Source organism: Salvelinus sp. IW2-2015, linkage group LG4q.1:29, assembly GCF_002910315.2.
Source record: "Salvelinus sp. IW2-2015 linkage group LG4q.1:29, ASM291031v2, whole genome shotgun sequence".
NCBI classification, from domain to species: domain Eukaryota; kingdom Metazoa; phylum Chordata; class Actinopteri; order Salmoniformes; family Salmonidae; genus Salvelinus; species Salvelinus sp. IW2-2015.
The window spans coordinates 84,854,327-84,878,662 of NC_036842.1; the positions used below are offsets into that span (position 1 = coordinate 84,854,327).

The 24,336-nt window shown below is 41.7% G+C and overlaps 1 protein-coding gene across 1 annotated transcript in view; it reads left to right on the forward strand.

Annotated features, from left to right (window-relative positions):
• The first annotated feature begins 568 nt into the window (after window positions 1-568).
• LOC111962682 (laminin subunit beta-1) overlaps window positions 569-24,336 on the forward strand; it is a 37,911-nt gene continuing 14,143 nt past the window's right edge. Inside the window, exons 1-17 of the mRNA XM_023985961.2 lie at window positions 569-690; window positions 1,254-1,426; window positions 3,585-3,726; window positions 7,489-7,562; window positions 8,958-9,146; window positions 9,312-9,375; window positions 9,573-9,775; window positions 12,666-12,786; window positions 13,001-13,189; window positions 14,280-14,456; window positions 14,567-14,679; window positions 16,199-16,278; window positions 16,485-16,620; window positions 16,749-16,907; window positions 17,094-17,221; window positions 17,711-17,831; window positions 18,016-18,217. Of these exons, the coding sequence (XP_023841729.1) occupies window positions 660-690; window positions 1,254-1,426; window positions 3,585-3,726; window positions 7,489-7,562; window positions 8,958-9,146; window positions 9,312-9,375; window positions 9,573-9,775; window positions 12,666-12,786; window positions 13,001-13,189; window positions 14,280-14,456; window positions 14,567-14,679; window positions 16,199-16,278; window positions 16,485-16,620; window positions 16,749-16,907; window positions 17,094-17,221; window positions 17,711-17,831; window positions 18,016-18,217 (2,302 nt within the window). The 5' untranslated portion in view covers window positions 569-659. The remainder of the gene's footprint in view (window positions 691-1,253; window positions 1,427-3,584; window positions 3,727-7,488; window positions 7,563-8,957; window positions 9,147-9,311; window positions 9,376-9,572; window positions 9,776-12,665; window positions 12,787-13,000; window positions 13,190-14,279; window positions 14,457-14,566; window positions 14,680-16,198; window positions 16,279-16,484; window positions 16,621-16,748; window positions 16,908-17,093; window positions 17,222-17,710; window positions 17,832-18,015; window positions 18,218-24,336) is intronic.

Genomic DNA, 24,336 nt, shown 5'->3' on the forward strand with positions numbered 1-24,336 from the left:
CTCCCTGTGACACATAATTAAGGTTGTAGGTCATAGTTTAGTCTTTGGTAATCTGTCATTACCAACAACTGTACAGGAAAGTTTTAAGCTCTTAACCTAATTTCTCTTCAGTACAGTAAATGAGTAGTATGGCTTCAGTACCTATATTATCCCAGCTTTACCTGAGCCTAGGGACATAATAGGGCAGCTTCCTGCCTTAGTGGAGGAATGTCCTTTGTTCTAGATGAGTAGGTCTAGGTGGGGGTTGGTATCTGAGAGAGAAGACATTTACAATCCTATTAGATGTGTAAGTTTGAACTTTCTCTCAATGTGAGCATAATGAGATGCTGTCAACATGATCCTTCTGCTCCAAATGATCTGCCACATTTCAGATAGCCCACAGGTAATGATTTATCTATTATGTAATTGGTCGTCAAACTATACAAGTTAGTTGATGAGCATTTGTAGCTGCTGGCTATAGGACTTCACTGGATTTATCGAATAGAGGCTTTGGGGGAGGGCGAGTTACACCCTGTGCGCATGCTTGAGGAAAGGGGGACAGAAAAATTACTCAATTTTCTCAGTGGTGATTTGAGGGGTAGCGGGAGAAGAAAAGCGTGAGGGCAAAACCCTACCATAAGGAACCACACACAGTCTCACGGATAGGAAGCACACCAAAAATGTTGATATTTCAAATTGCGACCCTGCTATGTAAGTTTATTATTTTTATCATTTTGAAATGTTTTCTGTAGAACGCATGTCCAACATTGAGTCAACTGAAAGTGCATAATGATAAACTTTGCATGTAGCCTAATGAAGAAAATACAGTTAAGCATATTTAAATGGATATTAGTTCTAAAAGTTTAAATAGTCAACGTTTCGTAGGCTAATTTAATTAATCATATGTGGAATTGTTTGTATTATTTTTTTGACTTTGACACATATTGTTCTTGTTATAAACTCGGCATGAAACAATTAAATAACTTCAAGTGGCATTAATATAAATCAAAGACCCATTGAAATGGAAGGTTTATATCCTGTTTTTCAGATTGTGTTTTCGACTAAAACGTACATTTTTATTATGGAGTTTTATTAAAAGTTTTATGAACAGGGAGACCAAAGCTTTGAGCACTTTTCGTTAGTATTTTATTCTAATACTTCGGCTATTTTATCTAATAGTTCACTTGTCTTTGACATTTTTGTACAATAAAACGTCACTCCACAACCTGTATTGAATAAATCCCATTGTTCAATATTGCCTCTTCTTTGTGTAGCCGCAGGGGCGTGCGTCCTTGCCCAGGTACCAGAGTTCAGCGATGTGTGCACAGAGGGGAGCTGCTACCCCGCCACGGGAGACCTTCTCATCGGCAGAGCCCACCAACTCTCTGCCAACTCCACATGCGGCCTCCATCGGCCCGAGCCGTTCTGTATCGTCAGTCATTTACAGGTAAATGATTCTGGCACAAGTACAGAGACTATTTGGACTAGGCCCCAGGTGTTATTATAGGCCTATATACTTCATTAACTATCACACAAATATTGTTACTCCAAGTTGACAACAGTTCAATCAATAGGATTCGTTATTATTTCAATGGCACGAGCGCGTAAAAGTACCGATATTCAATAATCAAGAAAAGCAAGCTCTGATTTGTTGTGCCTCTACGCAGCATTTGGAGTCTCTCATTCATGCCTGTAGTAGCGAGGGAGATAAGCAATACATAGATATGCTCCATAATAAAGCATTCCTGTAATTGCTAACCTCAGGGTGTTTGCTCTTGGAAATGGGAAAGATAGTTTTGACCTTGTGAAAATTGGTGTTGAGAATAAAATGGTGCTATATTCATTGTCTTGCATGCCTGGAAAGGGATTCCTTTCCCAAGTCATCTAGGCTACTACTAAACAAAGTAACAAAGTGCAAAGAGGCACAAACAGGCTATGTGGTTAACTCAAAATTAAACATTAATTACAGTATCACATATTAAATGATAACATTGTTTCATTTCCTCAGTAAGAAAAGCTCCCCTATTTATTTTAATGGGGAATAAATGCATGCTCAAAATTAAAATTCTCTTGCCATGGGCAATGTGGCGTTCAGATTTCATAATAACTACTGTAAGGTTTACAGTCAATCTCTTGTCTGTTGGGGGTGGAATATATAAATGGGATATATTCCAAATATCCCTTGGGCTTTTATTCTCAATACAAGGACTTCCTTTCACATATTTTTTCTTAAACTCCTGCTTTCTCAATATGAGCGTAGGAGTGGGAAAGATGTTTAGGATTTGGGAAGGATTGGTTTAGGAGTTGCACGACCCTCTGAGTTGTCTAGACTGCTTCCTGGATCACACAATCATTCTATAAGCATTATTGAGGTTCAGAACAACAATGACTTGAAAGTGGCTGTGCCAGCAGCTTGGATGCATGGGGGCTCATTGTATTGGCACAGACATTCATGGTTAGAGATATCAAACAACCATCACTTGAGGAGCCACCATCAAATACTTTTGCCGTGCACTTACATGAAAATAAATGGTTGCCTTGCTTGAGACATCATCCTATTTTATCAGTATCCACCTAAATCAAATGTACTAGAAATGGCTGATTCTTGTTCTCCCCCACCTTAACTGTAGAGTATTTGTGAACACTTCTATGATGTGTTGAGCATATTTTTAAAGCAGGGGTGTCAAATTCATTTCACAGAGGGCCTAGTGTCTGCAGGTTTTTGTTTTTTCCTTTCAATTAAGCCCTAGACAACCAGGTGTGGGGAGTTCCTTACTAATCAGTGACCTTAATTCATCACTCAAGTACAAGGTAGGAGCGAAAACCCACAGGCACACTCAGCCCTCCGTGGAATGAGTTTGATACGTGTAATTTAAAGTATGGTTTGCCCTGAGCATGCAAAGAATTTAAGATGGAAATCTAATATAATTAAATTAATTACATTTATGTCACCACTGAAGTAGAGAGAAACCAGATCGTGTCAGTGAAAGACGTGATCCAACAGGGTTACATTTCTTATCAAACACATATCTATGTACTGGAATTCAAACAAATGTGTGTGGCTGTGGACACACTATTCTGTTGCATGCTCTGGATGTGTATAATGTTTACAATCTTGTAAAGTTGTTTTCTTGTCAAGTGGTGAAAAGACGGAAGGAAATCCAGATGATGCTGAATTTGAACCCTTGAGCATGTGTATACACACGCACGCACGCACGCACACGCACACGCACACACACACACACACACACACACACACACACACACACACACAAGTACACATAGTGTGTTTTCTGAACTTCTGGTGGCCAAATGAAACCTGCATTGTCAGCAGCCTAAGGTAAGCCTTCACTGATGAGTGAGACCAGGGCAAGACAGACTCCTAATTTCAAAGTAGTTAAGCCCCTATTTAGCTCAATCACTTATTTCAGCATCTATATCTGCTCTTGATAAAATACCCAATTTCAATTACTTCTGTATGAATGGGCTCTTCAAAGATGTTCATTATCTGTACCCTCACCTGATTGGGAGAAATCGGCTTGGCATCCCAAGAATCACACTGACATTTTTATCTCTCTTTCTCCCAATCTTCACGGTCTCTTCAGGAAGAGAAGAAATGCTTTGTGTGTGACTCCACCGACGTCTACGTCAAAAGCGTGGTTAACGCCACCACCGGCCACCGAGTGGAGAATGTCGTGACCACATTCGCCCCCAACCGCCTGAAAACCTGGTGGCAGTCAGAGAATGGTGAGTTCTCGTGGGGGGAAATTGTTGGATGGCTAGTAGGTAGATGAGTTCAATTAAAGGTGACTCTGTCTTCTTTCCCCCCTCAGTATATTTTCACCCTCCAATCCCTTCCCTAACCCCTTTAATCAATGTGAAGGGAGACATCAAAGAGAAAGCAGAAATGGCTGACTTAGATGATGACCAGTTTATAAACTTTGGAATGACAGGATTAACCCATGGGGAATGATTACCTAGGTGGCTGTTAGATGAGGCGGGGTTACACCCTGTGTACTGGCGGCCCGTTTGCCGAATTTGGCCCGTGGGTGGTTTTATTTGGCCCCCCACGTTTTCTGAGAAAAAAACATTTATTTTACATTTTTATTGTTGGACATAATAGACTAAAAACACCAGGAAATCAGCTCCAAATGATTTTAATTTAAGAAATCAGTTCTCAAGTATTCCCACGCTTAGTAGAGAGAAACATGTAATCGTATACATATGTAAGCAAGGTTTGAAAATATGTTTCAGTCAAACATTATACTGTATCTGCTTGGGCTTCTTGAGGTCAATTTGCTATCTACAAATGATTTGTAATTATGTTCCGGCCCCCCGACCATCCACTCAAGACTTGGACATACATTTTTGCCAACACATGGCTAACCTTTGTTTAACCAGCTTAACTGCTGCTTTTAGTGAAAATGTGTTTGGAGTTACCTTTCTAGCTAATAGGATATATAAGAGTTTACACTTCCTCTTCCAATTATAATGTGGGGAGGTCAAAATTATTTTTAAAAACTATGTACCAAATCTATTAGTTTTAAAATGTTGATTACTTCTCCTTGCCATTATCATTCACCTGATGAAATGACAAAACATGTGCAAAACATTTTTTTGCTGGCGCATGTCCCTGGGTCACGGTTTGCCTGGGAGGGTGTCCCTCGGAAAAAACAAGTTGAAGACCCCTGGTTTTGAAGCATTGTTAATGATTACTAGGAGGCCAAAAGCATTGAAATCGTCCACAACTTAGATACAAATTCAGCTATCCCAAGTGCATCTTGCCTTGAAGAGTTAACTCACAAAAAAGTGCTGGAAGGATATAAGATTCAGAAAGTAATCTGACTAGGAGTTAGGGGAGGTTTGGCCGAGGATAAAGCGGTGGGAATATTTCTCCGGAAAGAACAGGAAGGAGGTTAATACTCACTAGTGGAGCGGCCAACTACACAGATGGGCCTGGGAAAAGAGACAGGGAATTTCCATTCATAATCCAGACATTACTGTACTAGATCCACTCTATTACAACACTGTCCCAGTAGGCCCCAGCTCAAAGCACAACCCTCTTACTACCTTTTCCAACTATCTTCTCCTCAAAAGCTGTGCAAGACCATCGCCCAAGAACACACAGATCCTAATACATTTGTTTTGTTAAGTTGTATTTAAAAAAATTATAATTTAAAGCGACTTTGAGATTCTACTTGTAATGAAAAGCGCTATATAAAATGCATGTATTATTATTATTACAATTATAATTATTATAAGCACAGGTGAGGTTCCCCCAAAACGGATGTAAAACTGACACTCAATAGTCCCATTCTACAATATAAGATGGGGGGAAACGCATTCGTGCTTAGTTGATGAACTCTGTGTTGTTGCTAAAGTAACGCATTAATTGTATATAGTCTAATGATGAGTTCGAACATTTTCTCCTGTTAATAACCTCTCTGGGATATGTGGGACGCTTGCGTCCCACTTGGCCAATAGACAGGGAAAATGTAGAGCGCCAAATTAAAAAAAATGATATAAAATCAAACTTTCATTAAATCACACATGTAAGATACCAAATTAAAGCTACACTCGTTGTGAATCCAGCCAACATGTCAGATTTCAAAAAGGCTTTTCGGCGAAAGCATTAGATGCTATTATCTGATGATAGCACAACAGTAAACAAAGAGAGTGTAGCATATTTGAACCCTGCAGGCGCAATACAAAACGCAGAAATAAAATATAAATTATGCCTTACCTTTGACGAGCTTCTTTTGTTGGCACTCCAATATGTCCCATAAACATCACAAATGGTCCTTTTGTTTGATTAATTCCGTCCATATATATCCAAATTGTCCATTTATTTGGCACTTCCAATTTGCGCAACGTCACTACAAAATATCTCAAAAATTACCTCTAAACTTTGCCAAAACATTTCAAACCACTTTTGTCTGTTATTTTTTTTAAATATTTTTTGTTTTTTTTWAAATAAATTTTATCCCCAATTTACGCTAGTAATTACTATCTTGTCTCATCGCTACAACTCCCGTACGGGCTCGGGAGAGACGAAGGTCGAAAGCCATGCGTCCTCCGAAGCACAACCCAACCAAGCCACACTTCTTCTTAACACAGCGCGCCTCCAACCCGGAAGCCAGCCGCACCAATGTGTCGGAGGAAACACAGTGCACTCGCCCCCCTCGGTTAGCGCACACTGCGCCCGGCCCGCCACAGGAGTCGCTGGGTCGCGATGAGACAAGGATATCCCTACCGGCCAAACCCTCCCTAACCCGGACGACGCTAGGCCAATTGTGCGTCACCCCACGGACTTCCCGGTCGCGGCCGGCTGCGACAGAGCCTGGGCGCGAACCCAGAGACTCTGGTGGCGCAGCTAGCACTGCGATGCAGTGCTCTAGACCACTGCGCCACCTGGGAGGCCCTCCTGGGTCTATCTGTTTTCAATACAGGAGGACAACAAACCAACGCTACTTTTCTAGTCTTGCGCAACTCTCAAACAGTACACACAACGTTACACTGATTCCAGATGGCCGTTCTTCTTCATTGCACAAAGGAATAACCTCAACCTATTTCCAACGACTGGTGACATCCAGTGGAAGCGGTAGGAACTGCAAACAGGTTGATTAGAAATCTAGTATCCCAATGAAAATTCATTGAACAGACAGTGACCTAAATTGTTTTTTATCTGAATGGTTAGTCCTCGGGGTTTTGCCTGCTACATAAGTTCTGGTATACTCACAGACATGATTCAAACAGTTTTAGAAACTTCAGAGTGTTTTCTATCCAAATCTACTAATAATATGCATATCTTATATTCTGGAGATGAGTAGAAGGAAGTTGAAATTGGGCACGCTATTTATCCAAAAGTAAAAATGCTGCCCCCTATCCTAGAGAAGTTATACATTGTTGCATATTGATAAGTGGTGGCTTGTTCTTGCTCTTATTGATAAACAATAAACATAACCAATTAATATTAGTTTCACCAAAGAAATAGAGATAATTGAAATGGTTAAGTTGTTATTTGCTGCTTAACTACCCAGTAGCTACGCGTAAAATCCACTGCCCCATTTTGTGGCAAAGAAGAATGTCAGGAATCAGAACGGCAGCCATGAGCTTTATATCATAGAACAGAACCAACCATGAAAATACTATGAAGGGAGAGGTGAAGAGTTAATGCATGTTTTTTGGTCCAGAAGATGCACTGTGAAGAGTGGATAAGTGGCATGTACTGTATAGTTAACCATTCCAGCTTGTGTTATGCTTGGCTCAATTGGAAACCTGTATGTACACTCATGTTTTTGTTTCTGTCTCTCCTTCCGCTCTCCACCCTCTCTGACTTCATCACGTTTTTAAATTCTATCCTTCCCTTGCCGTTTGACCCTCTATTTTTTCTCTGTCCCCTCTATCTCTCCCTCCCTTTTAACATTTTTTTTGCCACCTCTTTTTTCTCTTTCCCCCTGTCCTTTCCCTCCTTGTCTCTTTCCCCTCGCTTCTTCATTCTTTCCCCAGGTCTTGAGAAAGTGACCATCCAGCTGAACTTGGAGGCAGAGTTTCATTTCACCCACCTCATCATGACCTTCAAGGTAACCAATGGGGAGGCCGAGTCAGAGGGCTCAATGTGGGGGAGCGTGGGTAGTGTGTAAGGGGATGCTGGCTGGACCGTCTACTCTGCAGATTATCAGAAGGCTTGGCCTCGTGGGAGGTCTACCATACACACAAACACACACACGCACACACAGCTGTGTGAGCCTGAGGAATGGAGAACAGACCGCCCACCAGTCTGGGGTTATTCGCTCCACACAGATCTGGCCTGTATCACTTTACTCACAATTGCAGCTCATTTAGGCTGTGTAACAGGAATTTTGTAATACAGCCAATATTGAACTAAACTGTGACATCAATTTTGTGTGACAAATACAGCTGAAATAACAATTTGAGATTCATTTCAAGTTATGAATAAATGTACTGTGACTGACATACCCAATGGATAGCAGCTTATGATAGGAAGGATGTGAAGAAACATGTCTTATGTCCCTACTATCCATAGATATTTCAACATAAATATGTTCCCGTACTATAACCGAATTGACATTGTAATTATGGCATTATGGTATCTAATCTTTTTCGATCAGTTCACACCTAATATTGATACTATGCATGGCAGTCTCTCTTGGCTAAGAGTTGAGGAAAGACTGACTGCATCACTTCTTGTTTTTATAAGAAACATTAATGTGTTGGAAATTCACTTGCGCTATATAAGATGGAATAGAGTTCCATGCACTCATGGCTGTGTATAATACTGAACGTTTACTTAAATTTGACTGGACCTGGGTGCTGTGAAAAGACCCCTGGTGACATGTCTGGTGGGGTAAGTGTGTGTGTGTGTGTGTCAGTGCTGTGTGTAAGTTGACTATGCAAACAATTTCGAATTTCCAACACATTAATGTTTCTTATAAAAACAAGAAGTGCCGCAGTCAGTCTTTCCTAAACTCAAAATTCCTGTTACACAGCATAAATGAGCTGCAAATGTGAGTAAAGTAATACAGGCCAGACCTGGTTTCAAAAAATAAATAAAGCAAAATATCAAGGCACAAAGCCTCTCCCCCATGTGACCTACTTGTTGTGTGTATGTACTGACAGGTATGTGTAACTGATAGATGCACACATTTACTACATGTTCATGTTTTTAAATGTATGTAAATTGTAAAGTATTTTGTCTGTAATGTCTTTTTTGTTATATGTCGGACTCCAATAAGACTAGCTGTCGCCATTGGCGTTGGGTAATGGGGATCCTAATACATCATAATACATTTCTCTCCTGGCTATGGTACTCACGTCATCTTTTATTACAGCGGATGATGTACGTTTAGAAAAAGTGGGCCATTTTCCAGATGTACTCATGGTCAAATTGCTGGTTGTAACCTCAGTGTATATGTATATCACCAAGATGCATAAGTATGGTTTTTCCTCTTTGACAGACCTTCCGGCCTGCTGCCATGGTGATTGAGCGGTCGGCTGACTTTGGGAAGAACTGGCAGGTGTACCGTTACTTTGCCTACGACTGTGAGTCAGCATTTCCTGCCATATCCTCGGGGCCCATGCAGAAAGTGGATGACGTCATCTGCGATTCACATTACTCCGACATCGAACCATCGACAGAGGGAGAGGTGTGTGTTTTGCATGACTGAGTTATTTATGCATGACTGAGTTATTAATTAATAACTAATTAATAACGAAGTAATAACTAATTACACATGACACAATATTCTGGATGTATTGAGAGAAAAGAAGCCATTTGAAAAAATGGTGTAATCCCACATCTGTCTCTGTAGGTCATCTTCCGAGTTTTGGATCCAGTTTTCCGTATTGAAGATCCCTACAGCCCCAGAATCCAAAGTAAGTTCCAGCTATAATATGTGTACTTAATGATGTATGTCTGCTAATAAGTTATTGTTATTATCCTTCCCATTTTTGGACAAATACCAGCTATGTTGCTTATTAACCGACTATACTGTAACTGCAAAATAAATGTCTACATACAATGACCTCAGGGCTACAAGCTAATGGCTAACACATGTCTCTTTCTCCTTTAGACATGTTGAAGATCACCAACCTAAGGGTGAAGTTCACCAAGCTGCACACACTGGGAGACAACCTGCTGGACTCCCGCATGGAGATCAAGGAGAAGTACTACTACGCTGTCTACGACTTGGTGGTACGGGGTAACTGCTTCTGCTACGGACACGCCTCCGAGTGCGCGCCCGTCGATGGGGCTGGGGATGTTGTTGAGGGAATGGTGAGTTCTCGATGATAAGATTATCCTAGTTTTCATCACTTACTACATAGTCCCACAAACCCGCCATCACCCAGTTGATTGCCTGTTTTGTTTTCTGTAGTACATTAGGTCAGTGGCGGTCGGTGCCGTTTAAGATGAGGGAGGACGCACATTGTTTTAAGAGAATGGCTTTATTTCTGTTACAGCATATTGGATGACTATCATTCATATTCCATTCACCCAACTCAATGTAACATCGATAGGTTTAGGCTGCTACAAGATACTCTAATTGTCCCTATACAGACCATGGGGTTGCTACAACCTAGCCTATGAATGAAAGTTTACAATGTAGGTACACAGGTCGAGAGAAACATTTTGAGTAATCAAGGTGACAGACAGTGGCACATTCAATACTGCCTTGCATACGCTTGCCTGCATCTAGCTCAGCTGTAACAAACTCATTCCACGGAGTGTCGGAGGGATTTTAGTTTTTCCTTTCAATTAAGACCTAGACAACCAGGTGAGGGGAGTTCCCTACTAATTAGTGACCTTAATTCATCTATCAAGTACAAGGTTGGAGCGAAAACCCGCAGATACACAGCCCTCTGTGGAATGATCTGGTTGATCTTGGATGTAATCATTAGTCCAACAGTTAGAAACAAGAGTTTCTATTCAGGTATGTTTATCCCTGTTTCGTTTCATTTACTTCTGTTTAAGAAACGTTTTTCAACACAATCGGCAGAATGAATACACACCTGATCACATGCAAACACAGTTCACTTTCATAGCAGCCACATACAAACAGCATGATCAGTTTGGTCGTTAATTCCTTCTCGCATCTAAGTGTGCTCCTCCTCTCATCTTTTCCTTTTGCTTGTGGGCTTCAGTGCACAACAAATCAGCTGTCTGTGACCATGCAAAAAATACTTTCCAAGCTAAATCTTCATATCATAACCCCTACACACAGCCAACATTGTTGTCACCATATTAGCTAACATCAGTCAACATAGCTACTAGAACTAACGCGTTAGTAATCTCGCTTCATGCAGTACAGTGTACAGTTAGCAAGCAGTTTAGCAGTTACACCAGTGGGCCCCAGTGGCAATAAATGAATAAAACCAAAAGCTTAACTTGACTTGGAAAAGTTCCAGTGTTGGATAGCCATAGCCAGCTAGCTAACATAGCATCCTTCACTATTTTAGTCGATTGTTTGAGTAGGCTAAACTAGCTAGCAGCATTCTCTAGCTATGTGAAAGTGAAAATAATACAACTAAATATAGCTATCTCTCTTGCTTCTCCTTCATTTTTAAAGAAATTAATTTGTTCAAAACTGTTCAACTATTGTCTTTTTCTCTCTTTGAGTCATCTACTAACCACATTTTATGCACTGCAGTGCTAGCTAGCTGTAGCTTATACTTTCAGTACTAGATTCATTCTCTGATCCTTTCATTGGGTGGACAACATGTCGGTTCATGCTGCAAGAACTATGATAGTTTGGAGGACGTTCTCTGGAAATTGTCATAATTACTGTGTAAGTCTATGGAAGGGGGTGAGAACCATGAACCTCAGGTTTTGTATTGAAGTCAATGTACCCAGAGGAGGACGGAAACTAGCTGTCCTCCGGCTACACCATGGTGCTACCCTACAGAGTGCTGTTGAGGCTACTGTAGACCTTCATTGCAAAACAGTGTGTTTTAATACATTTTTTGGGGTGAAATTAATTCACGATTCACGAAGTTGGTGCATTTACATGTGTTTGTCACTGTTTGAGAACAACTGAGTTTGTGTTGGTGAGAATGTGTTTCTCTATCTGTGTGTGCTTGGTAGACTGTGTGTGTGTATTTGTGGATAACATGTGTCTGTGTGTGTACATGTTTGTCTGTCTGTGTATGCTAGGGAGAGAAAAGGCAGCGCACTTCCTGTTTAGTCTCTGCTATGGTCTGTTTACAGTCTGTGTCTGTCTGCGGCTAGGCTACTCTACCTCTTGTTCACTGTTATTATAAAGCCTATTCACCAAGAAATAGGAAAGTAACTCTATTAACTTTGGGGCAGCAGGTAACCTAGTGGTTAGAGCATTGGGCCGGTAACCGAAAGGTTGCTAGATCGAATCTCCGAGCTGACAAGGTAAACATCTGTCGTTCTGCCCTTGAGCAAGGCAGTTAACCCACTGTTCCTAGGCCGTCATTGTAAATAAGAATTTGTTCTTAACTGACTTGCCTAGTTAAATAAAGATTAAATAAATAAAACAAAACTTAAGATTAATCAAACTCTTATTCTTCTCAAACCCATTTTGCAGAGTGGTTGTCAAATTGATTCCCTCACATTACAATGTCTTAAAGACAAAACAAGATACAGTTACACCTTGCCTGAAGATGCCTAACATAAAAGCTACACAATCCTGTCATGAGTGACATAGTGCCTGTTATAACAGCTCAAGTCATGACACCAAATGCGTGGCACGTATCTGACATTTTGTTGAAGGTTTTAATATTGAATTGTTAGTTTGAGTCTGTCTATCTGTCAGCAAACTGGCATTTGTCCATTCAGTTTAATGCAGAACAGATGAGAGCTGGTCAACACTGTAAACATGTCCTGCAGCCATCTGGAATAGGAATACATGGACCGGCTTTCGTCTGTAGTTTCCCTTTGCTTTTGCACTGATATCTCAGATGTAATTGACCATGATGGTCAAGGGGAGCACAGTCAAATAGCACTGAGGCCTCAGTCTCTGCACAGTAGTTGATAGATCCCTGAACTGCCCTATTAAACCCTGAATATGGCCTGTGAAATCATTTTAAGGGGGATATCAATAAATCGTTTATGTACATGCATAGCAACGAAGTAATGGCATATTCACTGCTTGTAAGTGCTTATTAATGCTAGTTTCTCACCTCTGTATGTTTTCCCTAAGGTCCATGGCCACTGTATGTGCAACCACAACACCATGGGGTTGAACTGTGAGAAGTGTCAGGACTTCTACCATGACCTGCCCTGGAGACCAGCCGAGGGACGCAATACCAACGCCTGTAAAAGTAAGCCACCTTAAGCTAACAAACTGTCTTAATAAAGAGTTCCCAAAGGGGAATATTATAGTTTGTGTCCCCTTTCAATTAATCACTTGTGATGACAGGCTGCAGTGTCTGCTCAGACCGTTTACAACCCTCCAACTGCCTTTTTATAAACACTGTGAATCAACATGTTGTCTTTGCCCCCCTCCCTTCCCCCAATATGTCTCTCTCTCTGCAGAATGTAACTGTAACCAGCACTCAGACTCGTGTCACTTCGACATGGCTGTATACGTCTCCACGGGTAACTTGAGCGGTGGTGTGTGTAATGAGTGCCAGCACAACACTATGGGACACAACTGTGAACAGTGCAAACCCTTCTACTTCCAGCACCCAGAGAGGGACATCCGTCACCCCAGTATCTGTGAACGTAGGTTGAACCTTGAACTTCAAACTCCAACCCCCTCTACTCTTCTACACCCCACCATCCAAACCCAGTCTTTCCTATCTCCATCCATCTTTCCATCCATCCATCCTGTTATTTTCTCCCCATTACTTCTCCACCTCTTACCCTCTACTGTTTCTTCCACTCTTCCTCCCTCCATCTCTACACTTAACTCCTACTCCCCACTCTCCCTCATCTCATCCGTGACTCTGTCTGTCTCTCTTTAGAAATATATTTGTATATTTTCTCCTCCTCCCATCTGGCTCTTTGATCCTGCCTCTGTGGTCTGGATCTGAGAGAGAACACCTGGGTTTTTGAAGCTTTATCAGCCAAACCAGTGGTGTCTCCTTTTAACTCCAAACCACTGTAGGGTGGAGAGAGACCCTTCTCATGTGTCACCTACCCCCTAGGCTTTCATGGCTCTAGGTAGAAATTGACCTCAGGCCGCAGGGGATGCTGACCTCAGATTAGCATCTGGGAGAACTTCATCCTAAACTGCTTTGATGTGTGAATGATGGGCTTGTTAGGCTTTTCATACTTGTCTCACCAGTGTTTTGAATCCTTGTGTTTGTGGTGTGTGAGAGAGAACTTCCATTCAAGTTTCAAGTTTTTTTATTGTCACTTGCACAAGTACAGTGAAATGCCTTACTTGCTTGCTCTTTCCCAACAATGCTGTAACACCCTTTGTAAGCCTTTTTTATCCCCTTTGGTATTCAGTTTGATATTATTGTTAGCCTGCAGGTAGCTACAGTAGCTACTAAATTCTTCAAGCAGATGTAAGAACATTTTTAAGGGATTTTAAAATAACCTTCAGAGATTATAATATGTACCTTTCTTGAAGAGGATGTACTTCCCATATGAAAGATCAAATACCTCCCATTGATACTGAGCTTGACCATTTCCTTTTGCTTGTTATGTCTGACTTCCATTCCATGAATGTGGATTTCACAATTTTTTCTTCGTCCTGTTAGCTAGTCACCATTACAGCTTTCTACTCCCCCAGTTCCACTCGCAATACTCAATTTTACATCATAATGCCTAACTCAATGTTCCTGATGTTTCCCCATCTCTGTAGCGTGTAACTGTGATCCGGTGGGCTCTCTGAATGGTGGGATCTGTGACAGGATGACTGATGTGTCGTCTGGACTGATCGCTGGTCAGTGTCGCTGCAAGCCCAATGTGGAGGGAGAGCAATGTGACCAGTGCAAACAGGCCCACTACGGCTTGGGAGACCACCTTCTGGGCTGCATGGGTAAAGACACACACACACATTTACTCATGTGTTATTGGAGTCTGTAGCTTTTTCAAGCAGTAAGATGTCTACATTTTATTTGAATACCTATAAATTGTTGTTTTTCMCAGCCTGCACCTGTAATGCCCTGGGGACAGTTCCTGGAGGGAGCCCATGTGATACAGACTCGGGAGGCTGTTACTGCAAACGCCTGGTCACCGGGAGGGACTGTGACCAATGTATGGTAAGGAACATTATTCTTCTGATTTACATACTTGTACACAAGAGTCGCTAATCAAAGTCCACATTGCTGTCTGATGGACCAAAGGGTTAACGCTTTCACTCTGTAAGAGATAGTTGACTTATGATCTCATGGCATTTGACGTCACCAATGGCCACTAGTTACACATCTGCTACACACATCTACTACATACACTGCTTCAGAAAGTTTTCACACCCCTTGATTGTTTACACATTTTGTTGTGTTACAGCCTGAATGGAATATTTTTGGGAGTCACTGGCCTACACACAATACCCCATAATGTCATAGTGAAGTTATGTTTTTCAACGTTATTAATATTATAACATTTTTTTWATGTTCTTTTTTTTACAAATAAATTAAAATTAGAAATTGAAATGTCTTGAGTCAATAAGTATTCAACCCCTTTGTTAAGGAAAACCTAAATATTTCTGGAGTATAACAAGTTACAATAATTTGCATGGACTCTGTGTGTAATAATAGTGTTTAACATGATTTTTGAATGACTACCTCATCTCTGTACCCCACACATACAATTATCTGTAAGGTCCATCAGTCGAGGAGTGAATTTCAAACACTGATTGCACCACAAATACCAGGGAGGTTTTTCAATGCCTGGCAAAGAAGGGTACTTATTGGTAGTTTGATTTTTTTTAAAGCAGACATTGAATATCACTTTGAGCATGGTGAAGTTATTAAAACACTTTGGATGGTGTATCAATACAGTCACTACAAAGATACAGTCGTCCTTCCTAACTCAGTTGCCGGAGAGGAAGGAAACCCCTCAGAGATCAGGCCCATGGTGACTTTAAACAGTTACAGAGTTGAATGGCTGTGCTAGGAGAAAACTGAGGATGGATAAACAACATTGTAGTTACTCCACAATACTAACTTAATTGACAAACTCAAATGAAGGAAGCCTTTACAGAATAAAAATATTCCAAAATATGCATCCTGTTTGCAAGAAGGCACTAAAGTTATACTGCAAAACATGTTGCAAAGCAATTCACTTTTTGTCCTGAGTACAAAGGGTTATGTTTGGGGCAAATCCAAAACAACACATTACTCCATATTTTCAAGCATAATGGTGGTTTCATCATGTTATGGGTATGCTTGTAATCGTTAAGGACTGGGGATTTTTTCAGGATAAAAAAAGAAACAAAATGGAGCTAAACGTACTGTAGAGTAAAACCTGGTTCTGTCTACTTGAAGAATTTAAAAAAGAATAATGGCCAAATGTTGCACAATCCATGTGTGGAAAGCTCTTAGAGACTTACCCAGAAAGACTGTAATCGCTGCCAATGGAGCTTCTACCAAGTATTGACTCAGGGGTGTGAATACTTATGTAAATGAGATATTTATGCATAAACTTTTCTAAAGATATTCAAAAATGTCTTAAAACATGTTGTCACTTTGTCATTGTGGGGTATTGTGCATAGATGGGTGTCATTAAAGGGTTGTTTTTAACAATGTGCGTGTGTGTGTGTGTTTATGTGTCCTACAGCCTCAGCACTGGGGGCTAAGCAATGACATGGATGGCTGCAGACCATGTGACTGTGACCTGGGTGGAGCCATCAATAACGAGTGAGCTCAAAGTTCACCTGGCTAATTCATTCATCTAAATGCCTCGCTTAAAAAATGTATAATTTCTAAACGATTCTTCTTTTCATACAGCCACAGAAGTCTTAAAATGAACTGTTACCTTGAATGCAACACTAAGAGGAACACTTTTTAAACTCTGATTAAACTCCCTGACATTCCCTCCCTGTCCTCTCTCTCTCTCACTCCAGTTGTTCCCAAGAGACTGGTCAGTGTGTGTGTCGAGAACACATGTTTGGCCGGCGCTGTGACCAGGTGGAGTCAGGCTTCTACTTCATCGCCCTGGACCACTACACCTACGAGGCAGAGGACGCCAAATTTGGACCTGTGAGTTACCTTTCTACCTTTGACCTTTGGCCAATGACCCTGATGTGTCTTTCTTCTTCTAAGTTCTTCTGGGATCATGGGTGTTCCCTACTAATCCTTGTGACTCTTTTCTCCCTCTCTATCTCCAGGGTGTGACAGTAGTGCAGAGACCCCACCCTCAGGACCGTAGCCCCACCTGGACAGGGATAGGTTTCGTCAATGTTCCCGAGGGGGCCTACCTGGAGTTCTCCATTGACAACATCCCCCACTCCATGGAGTATGACATCCTCATCCGCTACGAGCCTCAGGTCAGTCCCAGCACATACTGCCTTCCCAATGGACGTAAACTCTGGGGCACATGAGTGTCAGAGGGTTTTCATTTCTTCCTTTACTTAATTGATTATGTTAGGTAACGTCGCTGCTTGTCAAGGTCCTGTCATTACCCTTTTGTTTACCTGTTTACCAATGTCTATGTACCTGTTACGTTGCCGTAGTTACCAGACCAGTGGGAGGAGGTGTTGATGACGGTGATGCGGCCCAGTGTGATTTCAGCTGACAGTCGCTGTGCCAACACCATGCCTGACGACGACAACCAGATGATATCCCTCCACCCCGGATCACGGTAAACACACACCTACTCCTCTGTCAATGTTGGGGAAGGAGGACTGTTGGGTAACTGGTGGGTGGGTGTGAGAGAGTGAGAGATGAACTCTGAGTCTGTATAGTAGGTATCCACTGAGTCTGTATATTAAGTATCCTCTGAGTATTTATATTAGGTAAACTCCAAAGCTGTATATTAGGTATACTTTGAGTCTGTATATTAGGTATCCTCTGAATTTGTATATTAGGTGGTAGATTCTTGTCTGTATATTAGGTATACTCTGAGTCTGTATACTAGGTAGACTCTGAGTCTGTGTATTAGGTATACTCTGAGTCTGTATATTAAGTAGACTCTTGAGTCTGTATATTAGGTATTCTCTGAGTCTGTGTATGCACCCTGTATACGCCCTGAGGGTTCCCCCTTGAAAACACTGATTTAGTGTATGTGTCATAGGAGTATTTTTAAACATGTGTTTTCTGACATCCATCTCTCTCTCTCTTGTCTCTTCAGATATGCAGTGCTCCCCAGACCAGTGTGTTTCGAGGCAGGGATGAACTACACTGTTCGTCTGAGTCTGCCCCTCTACTCCGCACTCAGTGACGTCCAGTCCCCATATACACTCATCGACTCGGTTAGTTCACACACACTGTCAAACACATAGACACAACTCTGACTTTTGCTTGAAATATCCATCGATGTCTATTCGAGAGTTAGGCAGAAATTTCAGCTACTAGGATTTCATATTAGTTTTGGGCCCTTGCTGAYTCCATACTAAATCTAATTCCATCTCCTGTAACTTTCTTCCCCATCTGTAGATTGTGCTGATGCCCCACTGTAAGAACCTGGAGATCTTCACTGGCTCTGAGGGCGGTGACTTGGCCACCAGCAGTGCCTGGGACACCTTCCAACGCTACCGCTGTCTGGAGAACAGTCAGAGCGTAGTGAAGACCCCGTCCACAGACATCTGCCACAACTTTATCTTCAGCATATCCGCTCTGCTGCACCAGGGAGCTAAAGGTATGGCACCACACTCCAGTCATGTGTGCTTGAACATACTTGTTTGCTCATGTACAGTGGGGAGAACAAGTATTTGATACACTGCCGATTTTGCAGGTTTTCCTACTTACAAAGCATGTAGAGGTCTGTAATTTGTATCATAGGTACACTTCAACTGTGAGAGACGGAATCTAAAACAAAAATCCAGAAAATCACATTGTATGATTTTTAAATAATTAATTTGCATTTTATTGCATGACATAAGTATTTGATCACCTACCAMCCAGTAAGAATTCCGGCTCTCACAGACCTGTTAGTTTTTCTTTAAGAAGCCCTCCTGTTCTCCACTCATTACCTGTATTAACTGCACCTGTTTGAACTCGTTACCTGTATAAAAGACACCTGTCCACCAGTGGTGGGCCGTCAGGGCCTGCAAGGCCTTCTCTGCTGGCCTAAACATCATCAGAATATATATATTTTTTTAATATATTTTCCCACAAATATGTATTAAATTATTCCCCAGAGTAAGAGTTATACTCTTCATTTCATAGCTTTCCTCTTGGTTGCACTGCTTCCAGCCCCAGGTTGAGATTTGGAGGGCTGGTCTTTATGTTAGATCTTTTATCCAATCATATTCAGCCATCATGTGTTGCCAGGGGTCTAAAATCTGCTCTCAGGCCTTCAGAATCAACAGTGCGGCGCTTGTTAGCTTAAAGTGAATGGAAATTAAAATGGTGTTCAACCAATCAGCTTTAGAGTTGGCTATTGTACGCTGCTGGCTGGCTCCAGTGTTACACAGGAGCCAGCTAGCAGGCCTAGGGCGTCCACGTCTTGATTGGATTACCAATATTGAGAGGCAGGTCCTATGGGCAGGTCTATGCAGATCTAGGAAACTCTACTAAGCTGTTTTTTGAACCCACAATGGCGGAAAGAGGAGAAGATATCGATTTCGTCGAGGATATAATTATAACGCCATTCTCAAGACGAACTTTTCAAGAAAAGTTAGACGTTGTAAGGAGAGGTCGCCCGACGCCGACGCTACAAGCCTGTCACAGGCGGGGAAAGGGTCGTTCGCCACTTTCAAAGTTTCAACTACGAGCGCTGTCAATGGCTCAAAGGCTCCGAGAAGCACTGCAAACTGTACTGCTGGGATGCCTATATTTGCAAGTGATCGATTTGGTGTTTGGAGCCACACTGGCTTTGCAAACTTGAGTTGTCTGTCAAACACTGTTTACCCAAAATTTCAATTTGTCAATTTCAAGTGACGCAACGCCTGGTATACTGCGTTTCTGTCTAATGTATAGTGTCTAGAGCCATGGCATAATTGATGATATAAGAGAGTGGATTTATTCGGGTGGGACTGTGTAGTACTCACTGAAGGCCTAGGCCCCAGGCCCACGGCACGCACTGCTGTCCACACACTCAATCAAACAGATTCCAACCTCTCCACAATGGCCAAGACCAGAGAGCTGTGTAAGGACATCAGGGATAAAATTGTAGACCTGCACAAGGCTGGGATGGGCTACAGGACAATAGGCAAGCAGCTTGGTGAGAAGGAAACAACTGTTGGCACAATTATTAGAAAATGGAAGAAGTTCAAGATGACGGTCAATCACCCTCGGTCTGGGGCTCCATGCAAGATTTCACCTCGTGGGGCATCAATGATCATGAGGAAGGTGAGGGATCAGCCCAGAACGACACGGCAGGACCTGGTCAATGACCTGAAGAGAGCTGGGACCACAGTCTCAAAGAAAAACATTAGTAACACACTACGCCGTCATGGATTAAAATCCTGCAGCGCACGCAAGGTCCCCCTGCTTAAGCCAGTGCATGTCCAGGCCTGTCTGAAGTTTGCCAATGACCATCTGGATGATCCAGAGGAGGAATGGGAGAAGGTCATGTGGTCTGATGAGACAAAATAGAGCTTTTTGGTCTAACTCCACTCGCATGTTTGGAGGAAGAAGAAGTATGAGTACAACCCCAAGAACACCATCCCAACCGTGAAGCATGGAGGTGGAAACATCATTCTTTGGGGATGCTTTTCTGCAAAGGGGACAGGACGACTGCACCGTATTGAGGGGAGGATGGATGGGGCCATGTATCGCGAGATCTTGCCAACAACCTCCTTCCCTCAGTAAGAGCATTGAAGATGGGTCGTGGCTGGGTCTTCCAGCATGACAACGACACGAAGCACACAGCCATGGCAACTAAGGAGTGGCTCCGTAAGAGCATCTCAAGGTCCTGGAGTGGCCTAGCCAGTCTCCAGACCTGAACCCAATAGAAAATCTTTGGAGGGAGCTGAAAGTCCGTATTGCCCAGCGACAGCCCGAAACCTGAAGGATCTGGAGAAGATCTGTAGGGAGGAGTGGGCCAAAATCCTGCTGCAGTGTGTGCAAACCTAGTCAAGAACTACAGGAAACGTATGATCTCTGTAATTGCAACAAAAGGTTTTCTGTCCAAATATTAAGTTCTGCTTTTCTGATCTGTATCAAATACTTATGTCATGCAATAAAATGCAAATTAATTATTTAAAAATCATACAATGTGATTTTCTGGATTTTTGTTTTAGATTCCGTCTCTCATAGTTGAAGTGTACCTATGATAAAAATTACAGACCTCTACATGCTTTGTAAGTAGGAAAACCTGCAAAATCGGCAGTGTATCAAATACTTGTTCTCCCCACTGTATGTGTTTTTCAACTAAGGGTTTAAAAGGGTTTCTTAACTAAAGGTCTAAGTAGGTTTTTTAACTAAAAGTGGAACTGACAGCGTTTTAGCAACATATAATCGTATTAAAATCTGTTCATATACACCCCTAGGAAGAATATAATGCCTTTAAATGTAAATGTAAAAAAACATTTTATGGGAAGCGATCACTTATATAAGGTCATTTTCACATTTTCATACTTTGATAGAAGGTTTGGTAATGACGTAGAGTAAGAGATTTGTGAAAATTCTATAGCAATATGGAGTGGGAAAGCGGCTGTGCATTTGGACAATTAATAGACACTGCAGTAAATAAAACCTAATAAAAACATATCAGTCTCGTTCAGGACCTGACTACACAGACCGGTGCGCCATAGCCAATCAGAGCTGCAGTAAGCCTACAGTGTTCAGACCCCTTGACTTTTTTCACATGTTGTTACATTACAGCCTTATTCTAAAATGGATTAAATTGTTTTTATCACTCATTAATCTACATACAATACCCCATATTGACAAAGCAAAAACAGGTTTTTAGAAATGTTTGCTAATTTATATATATATATATATATATAGAATATATATATATATAGAATATGAAATATCACATTTACATAAGTATTCAGACCCTTTACTCAGTACTTTGTTGAAGCTCCTTTGGCAGCGATTACAGTATTGAGTCTTCTTGTGTATGACTCTACAAGCTTGGTACACCTGTATTTGGGGAGGTTCTCCCATTCTTCTCTGCAGATCCTCTCAAGCTCTGTCAGGTTGGATGGGAAGCATCGCTGCACAGCTATTTTCAGGTCTCTCCAGAGATGTTAGATCGGGTTCAAGTCCAGGCTCTGGCTGGGCCACTCAAGGACTTTCGGAGACTTGTCCCAAAGCCACTCCTGTGTTGTCTTGGCTGTGTGCTTAGGGTCATTGTCCTGTTGGAAGGTGAACCTTCACCCCAGTCTGAGGCCCTGAGCACTCTGGAGCATGTTTTCATCAAGGATCTCTCTGTGCTTTGTCCATTCAACTTTGACTCAATCCTGACTAGTCTCACAGTCCCTGCCGCTGAAAGACATTCTGATAGCATGATGCTGCCACCACCATGCCGGGGATGTTGCCAGGTTTCTCCAGATGTGGCGCTTGACATTCAGGCCAAAGAGTTCAATCTTGGTTTCATCAGACCAGAGAATATTGTTTCACATGGTCTGAGAGTCTTTAGGTGCCTTTTGGCAAACTCCAAGCGGGCTGCCATGTACCTTTTACTGAGGAGTGGCTTCCATCTGGCCACTCTACCATAAAGGCCTGATTGGTGGAGTGCTGCAGAGATGGTTGTCCTTGGAAGTTTCTTCCATCTCCACAGAGGAACTCTATAGCTCTGTCAGAGTGACCATCGCGTTCTTGGTCACTTTCCTGACCAAAGCCCTTTTCAAGGGCTCAATTTGGCCGTGAGGCCAGCTCTAGGAATAGTCTTGGTGGTTCCAATCTTCTTCCATTTAAGAATGATGGAGGCCACTTTGTTCTTGGGGACCTTCAATGCTGCAGACATTTTTTGGTACCCTTCCCCAGATCTGTGCCTCGACACAATCCTGTCTCGGAGCTCTACGGACAGTTCCTTCGACCTCATGGCTTGGTTTTTCCTCTGACATGCACTGTCAACTGTGGGACCTTATATAAATCAAAATGTTATTTGATTTATATAGACAGGTGTGTGCCTTTCCAAATCATGTCCAATCAATTGAATTTACCACAGGTGTACTCCAGTCAAGTTGTGGAAACATCTCAAGGATGATCAATGGAAACCGGATGCACCTGAACTCAATTTCAAGTCTCATAGCAAAGAGTCTGAATTCTTATGTAAATAAGGTATTTCTGTTTATTATTTTTAATACATTTTGCAAAAATTTCTAAAAACCTGTTTTCTCTTTGTCATTGTGGGGTATTGTGTGTAGATTGCTAAGGCTGAATAAGGCTGTAACGTAACAAAATGTGGAAAAAGTTAAGGGGTCTGAAAACTTTCCAAAGGCTCTGTATATGCAAATAAGCCATTTTCCACACGCTCCTGCTGAACTGGACTGTGTGTTTACAGGCAGTAGCAACAGCACGACAAAATACACCTGAATGGATTTATGCAAATATGTAAATACCATGGGAGTCCACTTAGATTTGGGAATTTCACAGTCCTATTGATCAAACAACCATGAACAGGGAGGCTCTTTCCCTCAGTTGCCTATGCACCTCAACAACAAGATCAACAACTAATGTTAGCCAGCATGAGATGACCTCAAATCTAATGAGGGCACAGTAGATAAACCCTTCTCAAATGTTTTCAAGTTGTAGTTGGCTGTAAAAATTGCACTGATAAATTATGGGGAATAGTAGCCTGCTTACCCTTCTGTGGCTTGCCTGCCAATGCATGTTTGTCTCAACCCACGTTTTGACAACTGAATGGGAACTTGCCTGCCTGCCCGTCCGCCCATTTGATTGATGCTAACTGCATTTGATTGGCAACTAAGAGATATGCTAACTGTGGATAGTCGTTCAAGTTCAGCATAGCTAGCAATTTCACATTTCTTGCTAGTTAACCAAATATCTCTAGCTGTAGCCACCGAAAAACTAATCCAATCGTCAAATGAAATGACATCCTCCCAGCAGCTAGCTAGCTAGCTAGCTAGTTAGCTAGCTAGTTAGCTAGCTAACGTTAGGCTCTGGTTTTTTAGCTTGCTACATAAATGGATAAGCTAGCCTATTAGCCATGTTATCTGGTCATTGCCCTTGCTAGTTTGATTGTATTGACATTCCCAGCCTTCTTTACAATTGTCTRTTTTTGTCCAAAATATTCAGTCAATGAAACTGAAACAGTGAACCTGAATTGCTGGAGGCAGCAAACAATGTACCAGGCCAGCTGTGATTTACAACCTGATAGCAATATTTGCTGGACTACCAAGAAATGTATTGGTGAATAAGCTATATTAATTATGCAGTGAACTGCATCCATCTATTCTGACAACAATACCTTACTCTACGTCATGGAATTTTGGCTCAAATAGAACCTATTTTTATGCAGTTGGTTTTGTAGCATAAACTGGGAATTTTATATTTTTTACTGATATTATGATTGCCTATTTGTTTCATATCTGCAAAGTAGTTAAAACGCTGTCAGTTCCACTTTAACTAAAGAGGGTTTCTTAATAACTAAAGGTCATTATCATAAAGTTTGTGTGTCAATCACATACAATTGACCCTGGTCGGCATTGTTTGTAAATGACAGGATTTCATTCCAATGTTGTCCTCCGTCTGACAATCATCCTCAGTCCATCTCCTCGTACACTCCCTACACTAAAAGTATATTTTTCTCTCCTCTATACATCAGCTGTTTCAATCCCTTTCTTTTCTTATCTCTTTATTTCCTTTCCTTTCATTCCGTATCTTATCCCTTCCTGTGCC